This window comes from Gossypium hirsutum, chromosome D09, assembly GCF_007990345.1.
Source record: "Gossypium hirsutum isolate 1008001.06 chromosome D09, Gossypium_hirsutum_v2.1, whole genome shotgun sequence".
In the NCBI taxonomy this organism is placed as follows: Eukaryota; Viridiplantae; Streptophyta; class Magnoliopsida; order Malvales; family Malvaceae; genus Gossypium; species Gossypium hirsutum.
In genome coordinates, this window is record NC_053445.1 from 50,504,732 (window position 1) to 50,520,179 (window position 15,448).

At 31.0% G+C, this 15,448-nt stretch overlaps 2 protein-coding genes across 2 annotated transcripts; both read left to right on the plus strand.

The window, feature by feature from the left end:
* Positions 1 to 2,436: 2,436 nt before the first annotated feature.
* Positions 2,437 to 6,021, plus strand: LOC107890565 (cyclin-dependent kinase inhibitor 5). Its single transcript, XM_016815051.2, has 3 exons — positions 2,437 to 3,102; positions 5,269 to 5,472; positions 5,555 to 6,021. The coding sequence occupies exons 1-3, from the start codon at positions 2,591 to 2,593 to the stop codon at positions 5,622 to 5,624; spliced, it is 786 nt and encodes a 261-aa protein (XP_016670540.1). The 5' UTR covers positions 2,437 to 2,590; the 3' UTR covers positions 5,625 to 6,021.
* A 5,450-nt stretch (positions 6,022 to 11,471) lies between these two features.
* Positions 11,472 to 15,318, plus strand: LOC107890562 (cyclin-dependent kinase inhibitor 5). Its single transcript, XM_016815049.2, has 3 exons — positions 11,472 to 12,136; positions 14,502 to 14,705; positions 14,829 to 15,318. Exons 1-3 carry the CDS (start codon positions 11,634 to 11,636, stop codon positions 14,896 to 14,898), a joined length of 777 nt encoding a protein of 258 aa, XP_016670538.2. The 5' UTR covers positions 11,472 to 11,633; the 3' UTR covers positions 14,899 to 15,318.
* Positions 15,319 to 15,448: the final 130 nt, after the last annotated feature.

The window sequence follows — 15,448 nt, forward strand, 5'->3', positions numbered from 1 at the left end:
TAATTTTATTCGGAAGAATGATAATTATAATTACAATTATGATTATAGATTATATAATTCAAATAATTACAATAAAAGTCAAAAGTTACAATACTACTAATAATAACAATATTGATATACCTCCTTTGGCCTAAGCCACACGGCATTGTAAGCCGCCTGTGGAGCACCCACGAACACCCTTTTGCTCACCACTAACTGGCTAGTCACCAAGAGACCGTAGCATGAAAGGCTTGATTCCGACCAACCTCCCATTTTCCTCGAATGGAAACCTCTGGTTTTTCCCGAATGGATTCTTTCGAGCATCCACCTATTCATTTTGGAAGGATCTCGGCCACTAGTCCCTCAGGACATCCACCCTTCTATTGAAAATGTGATTCTTTAAGCCACCACAATTCAAAAGGAATGACAGAATATGTCCTATTACAGACATCCTTCCCGTGCATTCCACAATAATGATCTAATAACAAGACCGCCACGTTACCACTACCAAGCACAGGACCTCCCTTATATATATATACCTATTGACACGATGAAGAGGGGGATTGACTCTCCAAAATTCTAGCCTCCACATTGTCCTCTGCATCCTTAGCTTCCTTGCTCACTTATCACCTCTAGCTCTCATTTTTCGACACTATCACATTCACCTCCATAATTTATCCCTTGTTGATTCCCTAATATCAACAAATATATTTCCCATACAATAACAATATATTTAAACTTAAACCAAAATGTATTTATAATCATAGTAAATAATTTACATAAGTCCAAATTTCAAACTTAACAATACCTTTCTATTTTTTTTTCTTTTTTTTAATGAAAAATTAGATCAAAGCTCATTTTTTCCCTTATCAATATCATTAAGCAATACTTCATTAAAAAAATTATTATTTTAACATTTCTAAGAGAAAGATTATATTTAGTTTTATTTAAAATGATAATAATTTTAGAAACACATCTAATTAATACATTTATTATAGCAATTTGATGTTTCAAAGAAACATCCTATGTAACATATCTAATAAATTGCCATTTGTTATCGTATAAAATCGACATGTATAATTATTAATTAATTAAAAAATAATTAAGGATTTAGAATCAATTAATTAAAAAAATACTAAATATTCATCATACATTAATTATCTAATAAACATATCTTTTAATAATACTATATTTTCTTTCTTCTCCGACCAATTTTTTTTAATGAAAATTATATTTTAAAACGTATTAAAAAGACAATTTAGTTTTCCATATTAATTATGGTCTACATCATAATTTAAAAAGACATTTTAATTATGACCTACGGTCTTTTGAAGATAAGGTTAGAAAATTAAGCTAGCAATAATCTTAATGAAAATTATCATCAATCACTAGTGACGGTCTAATATCTTCTTCAAACCAGCATCTCATATAATGCGAAGGACCTTCCAGAATAATTAACTTTTAAATTAATATGATTTATTTCTTCAAATTCATATTATTTCCAAAATTTAATTCCTAATATACATATTTAACCAAAATAAGTAAAAATCGTGATTTTAAAAAATAAAATCATTCTATTACATACAATTAGAATTTTAATAAATTGTTTTTTAAAGACGTAATCTTAATGAATTTTATGTATATAAAGTGCGTTCAATTGAACGCGCTTTCACTTTCTCTCTTCTAAAAACGGTCTATTTCTCTAATTAAAATTTAAAATGACCTAAAGTCTTAATAAAAAGAATTAGCATATTCTACTAATTTAACCCCGTAAAATACAAAAATCTTTATTAATCTTAAGTGAATATTTGAAAAGAAAAATAAAATCAAAATGCACTTTCCACGTGGCCACTGAAAAAAGGTATCCAAAGCTTAATGTTCTTCACGCATCTCTCGAGATGATGAGATATAGGTTTTCGTTTGTAAAATAAAACTACAGTCTAACTCCAGATTATTTCTCGGCATAATTTGTAATAGTAAAACCTAAAATTAACTTTTATAAAACAATTTTATATGGAAAATAAAATTCAAAATTGTTGCTTTTTTTAGTAAAGATAATTTTTTTTTGAAAAAAAACAAATTTACATATGTGCTAACGTGATAATTTTTAACAATTCCAAACTTTTATACTTTTACTAGTAAAAAGGTAAAAATTTCACTAATAAATTATTAAATAATATTTATATTAATTTTATTAAATATTAAAAGTTATTTTTTATAATGTGCTAAATAATTTATTTAATATACTAAAATTTCAATATTATAAACGACGTCAGGTGTTTTATTTATTTAATTGGTGTATCAAATAATAATCTTAATCAAATTTATTAAATATTTCAAATGAGTGATTATGTGTTAAATTAAATACATAATTTAGATCATATTTAAATTAATTCTCAAAATTTTAAATTTATCTAAATAAAAATAAATAAATGACCTTTTTTTAAATTTTTTTATAACAAACAACTGTTTACCCATTTTCTTTAATTGTTTTTTCTTTTTTCGTTTCCCTCTTCTCTCTCTGGCTTTGAGAAATCTCAAGTTTTCAGCTTCCTTTCCTTCAAAAACCCAAAACCCTTGAAGCGAAATTTTCAAACCCCAAAATCCCAAAATGGGGAAGTACATTAGGAAGGCCAAAACGGCAGGGGGAGTTGCCGTAATGGATGTCTCGCAGGCTTCCCTCGGTGTTCGGACCCGAGCCAAAACCCTCGCACTTCAACGCCAGAAATCGTCGACTTCTCCGGCTACGGTTGCTTCGGCTCCGGCTTCAGGAGACGGCTCGTATCTACAGCTTCGGAGTCGACGGTTAGAGAAGCCGCCGCTTGTGGTGCACCACCATGATTCGAAGAGGCACAAGCAGCAGCAACAGCAACAACAGGGGTGTAAGAAGGATAACTTTGGACAGAATCCTAACCCTAACTCGAATTCTAGGGTTCGAGTGGGTAGCGAAAAGAAAAAGAAAGGTGAAGTTGGAAGCCAAGACACTGTGCAAGAAGACAATGGAAATGATAATATTATTAACTACAGCAATCTTAACAACGATAATAATAATGAAAGCAATGATTTTGGTGGTGTTGAAACTTCTTTTGGAGAAAATGTTTTGGATATTGAAGCTAGAGAGAGGTTGGTTCATTTCTTCTCTCTTTTTATTTCTTTTTTATTAGTTTTCGCATTGGATTTGGAATTTTGGGTTTTAATTTTTTCTATTGGAGCTTTCATTTTAATTGCTTATTCCTTTTAAGGAAAAACCTCTTGTGGCTGTTTAATTTTCTTTTATTGGGAAACAATACAGAGTTTTGATGTGAACAACACTTAATTTTTTTTTTAATTTTAGAACCCAAGAAAAGTAGAAACTTTTACTTCAACTGAGTTCTTGAGTTTGTAGTTTTAGGAAGAATTTTAAGTATTTTGGACTATATTTCATGTATTTTTGTTAGACCATGCATTTACCCCCTTGCCTTTGATGTCTTGGACATTTAGGTTCCCCACAAAACATGAAAAAAATTAAAAAGAAACCTTAATTCATGTAGGGATTCTGCTATAATAAAATATATTCTAACTAATAGGATTTCTTGCTTTGCTACTATGGGTTTTTTTTGAGTTATTCCAACTTCTTTTTGTTTATAGGCTGATTGAGCTCTGGGTTCTAATTTAGTTCTATTTCCCCCCCAAGTTTTTTGCAGTGCTTTTTTCTAGCAAGGTTTAGAAATTATCTTTATGATATAAGATTCCCTTGAATCAATTGCTTAGAAGAATTATTCTTTGTTTGTGTGAAGTTGTTGCAATTTTATCTCTGATCTGTTTCTGTAGTCTTTCCCTTGCAGAGAAATTAAGTCACTCGACTTATATCCTTTATTGCCTCACAAGCAAAACTTGGCTATTAATTGTTCTTGCTGTTTTGGGTACTTCTGCATCTTGATATTTTGAATTTGATGGAAGCAAGTAGTTGTATTGTGGTAGAAACCCTTGTTTCTGAAATAAAATTATGCCATTACCAGCTATGTTACTGGGACTTGGTGTAAGTGTTGGATATGAATTAATGAATGTGCATTGTATATGTTTGTTCAATTTATTCTTAGCTTTTTCATGTATTTGGAAAATCATATCTTCGTATCTTATATACCCATATCCATATGTTGGACAAGGGTGTCATACAAAAGTATTTCACAAAAAAATGAAGAGCCTGAAGAATATAGATTACCAGCCTTCCCTTGTCACTCGCAACTTTTTCTGTTTTGTTAATATAATTGATTCCTGCCCCATTTTTTTCCCTTTCATTTAAACTTATTATGCTTTTAAAAACTTGGGTTTGTCTAATTCTGTGGTGATATATATTAAATATCTTTAGGCCCTTTCATTTAGGTATTTGTAGGCATCTATGCTGCTAAATTATTCTAATGGAAAGAAACAAAACTATTTCGTGTTTGCCAACTGAGTATTAACTGGAGTTGCGGGTTTGATGTAACGTTCCTCCAATTTAATTAGTTAGGTTTTTTTTTTTTGGGGGGGGCATGGGTAGTTTAGGAAATTTACAAAAAAAAACCATTTTGTGTTTGTATTATTTTTTTCATAGGGATTAATGTTCAATTTGAGCTTATCTCTTTGGAAGGTGTCTAATTTACCTTAATTTTCCAAACTTGAGCATAGGATATTCTGACAAGAGCCTTTAGTTAGTGGATGTCAAATCTGATCATGTGGAGATTCTAATAACCAGAAGATTTGTTTTTGTGACTCGTCTTTGCTTGATACTTTTCAAGTTTGCTGCTTTGCTTTTTCTTTTTACTATTTGCTTGATTAAGCCAAATTACTATGATAAATTTTATTTAGTTTCAGTTGTAACCCCCTCTTCTCCCCGCCCCCCCCCCCACATTTTTTTCCAGAAAGGGCTCTGTCAGTTAAATTTGACTCCACGTGTCTCGAATGAAGTGAACTCCATGTATTTGTAAAGCCTTTTCTGCTGAAATACTGGTAAATGAAGCATGTCCATGTTGAAACAAAATCCAAAACAAAATGAAAATGGTGGAAAATCTTTCATTTCACCCCCTTGGATTGCAGAGCCATTTCGCTTGAATGTTTGACAGAAAGAAAATGCTTAAACATTTTGAGCTTTATTCTTCAGATGATTGGTATGGTCTGGCTGTCCATTCAAGGTTGTTTCTTTTTTCGGGAGGGGGGTATTGTAAAACTGAAAAAGGGAACAGTTAATTCCTTTTGTACTGGCATCCTGGAAATGAGTGTTTTTGTGTAGATTCTCTCTCTTTTCATTAACTGATAGCTATTGTGGTGCAGGGGCACTAGGGAATCAACTCCATTCAGCTTGATAAGGGACCCAGACAGTATAAGAACCCCGGGTTCAACTACTAGGCCAACCAGATCAGCCGAGACTAACCAAAGAGTAAAGAATTCAACGCGGCGACACATCCCAACATCACATGAAATGGATGAGTTCTTTACTCTTGCAGAAGTAGACCAGCAAAGACAATTCATCGAGAAGTATGGTTGTTGGAAACTTCTGCAGAAACTCTTTAGTATACTGTGGTTTATGATCTGATTAAAGATGTGGGGTTATTTGCAGGTACAACTTTGATCCAGTGAAAGATAAGCCACTTCCAGGACGTTATCAGTGGGAGAAAGTGGACCCCTAGACACCATTAGTGTTCCATCAGCACTTAAATATTCCCTACTAAAATATCAGTTGATCTTTAAGTTAGGTAGTTTTAGCTAGTAGGAATTAGCATTAGTTGTAAAGGTGACGGTTTTATTTCCATTTTCCATCACCCTTAACTGTTAAAAAGAAAAAAAAATGTGTCGACTAATGGTCTGTAACATAACGGTAACGAGTTACAAGAAAGAAAAAAAAAAGTCTAACAGATCATCTTGAGAAGGGAAGGGAAGGAAGGTGTAGGTTTAGAGTTTAGGAAGTTTTAGGGTCAGTTGATCTGGTACAGAATTTCTTTGTATTTTCCTCCCCTTGTTTGTCTATACTTGTAATGATGGAACTTTGAGACACTCTTTGGACTAAACATGATCCCTTTCCTCCTATCTTTTTGTCTTCTTTTTCTTTTTTGCACTTTAGTCGTTTCATGAACTCAAAGATGATGATGATGCAGCCCGTAGGGAACAATGTTGTTTCATTGAGGCGTGACTGACTGCTTCCATGGGGTAATCATTCCTTTTAAATGGCTTTAACCCATTTCAGGTACATGCTTCTATGGGAGAATTGGTTAATTAAAGAAGCTCAAAAATGGAGGACAAAGGTTACACGATTCAAAGGGGTATGTTTTAATCTTGTCTTATTTGCTATGCTCTATTTTAATCATCAATAATCATTGCCATAGTTAAATTTGCACATTTAGACGGATTAATAAGGTATATCCATTTACTTATTTTATTATTAATAAATTTGAGTATTTATATTTATTTACATAAAATTGTTAAAAATTATCCCTTTAACAACAAACTTCAACAAATCCAACAGTTCTGAAATCACATTTTATTAAGATCATTGCACAAAAGGCCCTTTATCGGATTAAACACAAATTAATAAAATCAGTCAAATTTATGTCGAAGAAAATGTGGCAAATGGAGGAAGAAAGGGTAATGGTTTTTATTTAATTAAAAGAAATCAAATTAAGACAAATTTCAAAATATTTAATTCAAAGAAATTATGAGAAGTTAATGGGGGGTTGAGGGTGATAGTGGAGGTGGGTGTTATTGCTGAAGTCTCATTGGATCAAACTGAAAGAATATTCAATTCCCAATGATTTTATTTTCCATTGTTTCCAAAGTAATTAAATGAAGTGGGTGGGTTTTTCATCTTTAAAATTCTCAACTTTCCACTGCCAACGTAAAACAAAAACAAAAACAAAGCTTCCTTCCACATGTGTAATAGGAATTCAACACCGACACTCACTTCACGATGTAAATATTCTTTTTTAATTTTTTAAATAGTCCTTATAAAACCATATAAAAACAAAAACATCATTGTAATATTTATTATCTTTTAATTTTTTTTTTAACTGAGTTGTTTTGTTGTTAACTTTTTCTTGCTTGATATAATATAATTTCAAACTCATATAACCCATACAAGTGAACCCGTAGATCAAATCTTGGTATCGAGTATGAATGAACTTACTTTAACCAATAGTATAAAGATACCGATAAATTAATTTTATTTATAATATTATTTTTATTTATGTAATATGTATCAAATTTTCATATAATAATCGAAATTATGGTTTTCATTTTGTTTTTCATCTAAAATTCTTTGATTAAATCCAAAGTTTTATTTAAAAAATATCAAATGAAATGTAAAAGAATTTTAGATGTTTATTGATATTGGGAAAGGTTTGGATGCTGTTTGGGTCATTGGATTTAATATTTGTTGGACTTTTACTTGTAACTGTCAACTGTAAAATCCTTCAAAATAAATTACAGAGAATCGAAAGTAGCTTTAATGGAGCCTCTGCCACACATTTGCATAACTCTGCCATTTTCTCACACATAAGTGGTCCTCAAACATAAAAGCATTCTAATTCATTTCTTGAAATAAATATGAATATATTACCACATAACAAAAAATAATCTTCAAATTACAATGTAGAGATGATTTGGTATAGAGAGGTGAATCTTGAGGACCAAACCTGTATATTGTATTTTCCACTCTAGTTTTTTTTAATATTTATGTTTGACTTTATATATATATATATGTGAGTATAAATATTAAACTCATGCTTATATTTGTCACTCATATTTTAATGTAGTTTAAATAAGAATAAAGTAAATAGCAATCGAAAATAGACTTAATATTTCCACTTGATAAAAATATTCTATCTCCGTTATGGTCGTGTTTGAAATGTTAATATTGTTAAAATAGGCGGTTGCTAATTACCAAGTATAGTAGGTTGTTTAAATAGAAGTGATGATTATAGTGACCACTCACTATGATAAAGCAATAATACAGAGGATTGTTCACACAGTTCGGTTTTCCTTTGTTTGTGGAGCCTAACTCAGTGAGTAAAACTACTATATTTAATCCCAACACAACAATTTATTCAAGTTTTATCACACCTGCAGCATTGTTTTTGTATCCGAAGATCTAGATCAATCACCTCTAAGTTCTAAAAGGGAAAATGTAAAGACTACCATTAAAGCAGCCCAAGCAAGACTTACTATATCCATGTGTATTATGTCCCCTATCTCTATGAATATGAAACAAATATGAAGGAATTCAATTTTTCCATTATTGTTCACTAATAATAGTGGAATTACTGGCAGCATTGTTTTTGTATCCGAAGATCTAGATCAATCACCTCTAAGTTCTAAACTTAGGCAATAAACAAAACTTATTTACTCTCTCAAATGTACTCTTAAGATACGTTCCACTATGAATAGATAAGTGCTCTCAATACTTAGTTTTGAAACTTATATAAGTCTCGAATATATCGAAGTTCAAGACTTACTAACATACTAGAGATTAATTTTAATCCAATCTCCTATAAAATGGTAGCTAAAATAGCAAGATACGATATATTAATAAAGACCAATATAGAGTGGAATGTTGGAGATATGTCTTCAATGGGATCTCAATTCAATCTCCACTATTTAAGGAATCCGATTGCTTGATCCCATTCAATTCAATCTTCAAGATAAGATTCTTCAAATAAATTGATCTTCATAATTGGGTTTATTTGAAGCTCAAATATTTTATTTCAAAAATTGACAACTTCAAATATGACAAGTCACAACATGTCGCAATGTTAGGTATTATAGCCACTTCTGTTGGCACTTTGATAGCCACATCAAATTCACTTGCTTTAACAAGCTTTAATTTTTTTAACAAAAATCAACTCTTGTTGAATCGAGTGGTAAAACATTCGAGACAATGCAGAATCCCAATTTTAGCATAAAAGAGTAATTTTGTTCATTCAATCTCTTAAAACCAAGGTCACCATTAATAAGTAGCTAACAACAAGTATCTCACTTAACAAGAGCAGTTTTATGATTACCATCATTCAAACCTCACACAAAATTTCTTTCACGTTAACTGGATCGAGAGAATATTGTTTGAAATAGCTAAAGGAATACTGCATCACAACCATTGAGTTTCTTTCCAATTTTATTAATTTATGAACTGATAAATATCTTTAACGACTCTAACGAAATAAATGAACTATTTGAAAAAAAAAATAAGCCTTCTAAGAGTTTATATTTATACTTTGAAAAGTAACTAAACTAATCGATAACCCTATCAACCAATTTTACTTTGTCCAAATCCACCTTACAAAAAAGAATTAAACCATATGTGCGGAAAAGAGACGAGAGATCAAATGTCCTCTTCTTGAAATATTATGTAGTGCCGCTTTACTACTACTATTTTCCAACCTCACCAAGCCGGAATAAGCAAAGGTGAGAGACGATTCCCTTATCGAATGCCTTTGCTTGTCTTGAACTCCTCTATAAAAGCTCCGCTCCAAAAGTATTTGCATAGTGGTAGAAATGATTGGTCACTTGAATCAGTCGCTGTGGTATCCCCAACTTCTTGCAAAGTATCTTCCAAAAAGTCACGCCTCACACGATCATAGGTCTTCTCCACCAAATCCATCTTAATAGCTATCTACCTTATTTTGCCATTTTGAGTTCTTTTAAAGTGAATCACTTCTTGGGATGGTTTCTTACATGTTTATCAAACACAAGTTATCCAAAAGGACAACTGGTTATAGGAGTGTAAATAAGACACCGATGCTATTAAGTGATTTGTGTTTGACTCAAAAAAATTGGAACTTAATTTGGTAATTATCGAGTCAAGTTTGAGTAGCTCAAGCTATCAGTCAAGTTGAATTCAAGCATAGTAATATTTGACTCGAACAACTCGCAAGCATTACTAAGCTTTTCATATTTTTATTTTATTAAATTACGACATTACCCTTAAAATATATTATTAACACTAAGCTTAACCATTGAGCCAAGCTCGAGCTTGAGTACAAAAATTGATAAACAAACTTATTATATTTTGAACTGAACTTGAACTTAAAAACAGATATTCGATCGAGCTCGAGTTGAACATCGAACTCCAAATTTCAAATCGAGTTCAAAATTGACAATATTCAAACTCGACTCGACTCAATTACACCCTAATTATTTACCTTCACCATAAATCCTATGTCTTATAAAATACCTAAATCTCTATAAACCAAAGCTTTGACCTAAATTCCTTCATCTTCGTAATCCAATAATAAATTTAACCATTCACATCATTATATTTTAAATGAATAGCTAAAATCATATCATTCTCATTGTAAAAAAAATTATTACATTGTCCTCATAATTATATTTTTTAGGTTAAAGGAAAATAATTCAAACATTTGTTAAAAAAAAGATTCACTTCTATAATTTTAGAAAATAACCATTTATCTGTAAAATATGATAAAAAAATACACTAATCCCTCAGATTTCCTTATTAAATATTTGCAAATAAATGGGTAACTTTACCCTATATTAATTTATCATTTTATATTTATTTTTATCATCTTCAATCTTTACATTTAATAGTTTTCAATTAAAAATAATAAAATATAATTAATCATAAAAATAAATAAATTATTATTAAATTAAACTATAAATTGCATTATATTCTAATATAATCATATGTTAAACATTATATTTCTCAATTATAATTACAAAGAACGCATCCGAACCATTGTAATCAAAATTGAATTGATAATAATAATATCTATAGACTTACATCATGTTTGGTTGGGGGGAATGGAATAGCCTTCCCTCCTTATTTATTGAATGATAAATCATTTCTTTGTTTGGTTGAACGTAATACTCATTTAATGAAATGTCCATTACTTCATTATCACTTGTCTTTTTGTAATAGTTATTTTTTGGTATCACTAAAGAATGACTATTTCATGTAACATCGAACAACAAAATAAAATTAATTTCCAAATTAGTCCTTTAAAACTTGGACTTAGAAAATATAAAAACAAAATATTTGAAATATTTTAATATAATTTAATATAAAATATTTAATTTCAAAATATAATTTTAAAAAATAATTATATTAAAAATATTATTAAATTATATATGGTTATTTTTATTAAATTATATTTAATAATTATTATATTAAAAGATGACTAATTTATTTATTATTTATTATTAAATTATTTTTAATAATAATCCTGTTAAAATTTAATAACAATAACCATAATCGTCCACCCATAAAAAATCTACTAGGGTACTCTAATTATCTTAATTTTTTTCTATGTTACAACTCTATTCCATTATAATGAAATAAAAGTGTATAAATAAATAATAAGAATGGTGTACAGATCTCAAGAGAGTTTTACGAGAAAATTTTAAAATGGTATATTATTTCTAGGGTTCGCATATTCTCCGTTATGTTACAAAATGTAAAATATCACGAGATATTGAAAAGGGCAGTGGAGCAGTAAATACTCGTAGCCACCTGAAAATCTCCCCGTCCACCCTTTAAAAAAAAACTATTTTTATTTATTTATTTATTTATTTCTTCTCTCTCTCATATGAGAGCTTGAGCCTTGAGCCTTGAGCCTTAAGCTTTAAGCTTCTTTCTTCGAAAACCAAAACCCAAAACCCTTGAAACAAAATTTCAAACCCCAAAATCCCAAATGGGTAAGTACATTAGGAAGGCCAGAACGGCAGGGGAGGTTGCCGTAATGGAACTCTCCCAGGCTTCTCTCGGGGTTCGGACCAGAGCCAAAACCCTCGCCCTTCAACGCCTACAGCAATCCTCCACTTCTTCTCCGCCTACGGTTGTTTCGTCTCCGGCTACAGGAGACGGCTCGTTTCTCCAGCTGCGGAGTCGACGGTTAGAGAAACCGCCGCTTGTGGTGCACCACCATGTTTCGAAGAGGCACAAGCAGCAGCAACAGGGGAGTAAGAAGGATAGCTGTGTGCAGAATCCTAACCCTAATTCGTATTCTAGGGTTCGACCGTGTGGCGGCTCGAATTCGGAAAAGAAAAAAGGTGAAGACATTGTGCAAGAAGATAATGGAAATGATAATATTATTAACTACAGCAATCTTAACAACAATCATAATGAAAGCAATGATTTTGATGGTGTTGAAGCTTCTTTTGGGGAAAATATTTTGGACATGGAAGCTAGAGAGAGGTTGGTTTTCTTTTTCTTTTTTCATCTTTATTTTTTTTATTTATTCCATTGGAAGTTCGGGTTATTGTTATTTATTGCTTATTCTTATTAGTGAAAAATTATGGTGGATGTTTGATGCTTTAATTGGGGAAAAATACAATTTTTATATGAAAAACATTGTTTATTTATTTATCTCTTTTAGAACCCAGAAAAGTAGAAACTTTTACTTCAGCTGAGTTCTTGAGTTTTGTAGTTTTAGGGATTTTAAATTATTTGGACATTTATTTCATCTATTTTTGTTATACCATGCATTTTTTTTTTCACTTAGCATGTATTTGGGTATGCTGGGTAGAGTGGAAAAGTGAAAGAATAGAAAGAAAAGAAAAGTAGAAAAATGAAAAGAAAATTAATTCTAAATGTGGTTGATATGAATGAGAAGTGATGAAAAACAAAATACAATATATGATTTTTTTTCATGCTCGTGAATAAAAATGACTTAGTCTAATTTGTAATGATTAAGTAGAGTAATAAGACGCAAGGGATGCAAGTTAAGGATATAAAATTATATTTTTTTAAAATTTAAAATTTTATATTTTTTCTCATTTTTTCTATTCATTGATTGTAAGGAAAAATATCAATTTTCTATTTCCCTCCGAAGCCAATTAATTAAAAGAAAATTTTTTTCTATCTTATTTAACTTTTTATTTCTTAATTTTTTACCCTTTTACTTTTCTTTACACCTTATCAAGCAAAACCATCTTGAGCCAAATATACATACACATTGTGTCAAAAAATATATACGCACATATGTTTGTGTATATAAACCTTTTTTTACTGTTGAGCTTCTGCTGTAATAAAATATCTGTTGACTAATGGGATTTCTTTTCACTTCCATTTTCACATTATTTCCATATTTCTTATTTGGTTGAAGAAAGAGTAATTCACCCTTAAAATAGAGTTCCTCTATGGGTGTTATTGAGTTATTCCAACTTCTTTTTGTTTATTAGGTTTGGTTGAACTCTGATAAATGATGAAAAATCATCTCTTAGCTTTGGTTTTTATTATATTTTATGTTTTCTTTCTAATGCCTTTGTGCTAGGAAAGGTTTAGAAATTATTTTTATGACATAAGGAGTAGTGTTCTTTATTTGTCTGAAGATGTTGCAATTTTATCTCTTCATCTACCCTTGCCGAGAAATTAAATCTAGTCTGCTTATGTCCTTTTGTTGCTTCACAAGCTAAAGTTAGCTATTATTGATTCTTACAGTTTTTAACTACTTCTGAATTTTACTGTCTGATTTTGATGGAAGTAGATCTGACAACTTGTGTACCCATCTTGTGTTCATTCGTTTTTCTCATGATGTAGTCATGTTTAAATTATTTTATATTTTTATAAATTTTGATACATAAATAATATGCATTATATACAATATGCAATATTTCTGTTTTCATGTTGTAATTATGTTATTTGCTTGTATCATACCCTTGGTTCTGAAATAGAACTGTCATTACCAGCTTTTCCTTGTCATTCATCACTTCTTCTCTGTTAATATAATTGATTTCTGCCCCCCTCTTTTTTTTTTTTTTTTGTTTTCCATTTAAACTTAGAATGTGTTTAAAACTTGGGTTTGACTAATTATGTGGCTATATATATAAAAATATGAATATATTTTCCTTTGTTAGGTATGTTAGGCATCTATGCTGCTACATGATTCTAATGGAAAGAAACAAACCATGTTGTTTTGCATGTGGTGGATGCCTGATTTTTTTAAGATAAAAATTTACGTAAGACATTTTTCTGTTTGTTTCCTTTTTTTTTCTTGGGGATTAATATGCTAATTGAGCTTTTACACCTTTGGAAGATACAGTTCTAAGTTACATTTATTTCCATGCTTTGAGCATAGGATTCTGACACGAGGATTATGGTTGTTAATCTGATTGTTCTTAGATTTGAATAACCAGAATGTCACTCTTTGCTTGATATTGTCCGAGTTGTTTTATTTTGCTTCTTTTTTTTCTCGTCTTTTTACTATATGCTTGGTTAAGCTGAATTGCAATGATAGATTTTATCTCATATCAGTTGTAATCAGACCCCTTCCATATATTTTTTAATTCTTTTCATTGCGGACCCTTTTTGCTTAAAAGTTGACACAAGAACCTCTTATGTCTATTGTACACTAAGGAAGTCTTAAACATTTTGAGCTTTTTTCCTCAAATGATCGATATGGTGTGCTTCTCCATGCAATGTTGTTCTTCTTTTTCTTAAAAAAGGGGGGGGGGTGTGCTTTGGGGCGAATATTTAATCTTTTTAAACCAGCTTTGTAGAATTGAGTGTTTGCCTGTAGATTTTACTTTTGATTTACTTATAGCTAATTGTTTTTATGCAGGGGCACTAGGGAATCAACTCCTTGCAGCTTGATAAGGGACTTGGAGAGTATAAGAACCCCAGGTTCTGCTACTAGGCCTCCCAACTCAGCAGATACTAACCAGAGAGTACAGAATTCAACGCGGCGATATACACCAACATCACATGAAATGGATGAGTTCTTTTCTCTCACAGAAGAAGACCAGCAAAGACAATTCATTGAGAAGTATACCAAATCTCTTTCACCCTGTTTCTCACTTTTGTGATTGTTTGAATTTTTTGCACAACTCTTTCTTGTATCACTATATTGTGGTTATGATCTGATAAAAGATGTGGGGGTTATTTGCAGGTACAACTTTGATCCAGTGAAAGATAAGCCACTTCCCGGGCGTTATCAATGGGAGAAAATGGACCCCTAAACGACCATTAACATTCCATCAGGACCCATATTTCCTGCTAGAATCTCAGTTGATCTTAAAATTAGGTATTTTCAGCTAGCAGGATTTAGTACTAGTTGTAAAGTTGTAAAGGCTGACGGTGTTAGTTCCATGTTCCATCTTCCTTATTTTACTTGTAAAAAAAAGTAGGACCTTTGAAGAAATGTGTCGACTAACTGTTTGTAACAAAACAACGGTAACGATTTACATATACACAAAAAAATACGAATCGAATCCTTTGTTTAACAGATCATCTGAGAAGGGAAGGGAATGAGGGTGTAGGTTAGACTTTAGGAGCTTTAGGGTCTGTTGATTTGTTAGAGTTTCGTCCTTGTTTGTTTATACTTGTACTGATGGAACTTTGAAACACTCTTTGGACTAAACATGATCCCTTTCTTTTTATCTCCATGCGAGACACTGGTTACTTTGGCCATTTCATGAACTCAATGATGATGATGCATCCCGTGACAATGAGCAGATGCTGTTGTTTTATCGAGTCATAACTGACTGCTTCCATTAAACCTCTCATGTA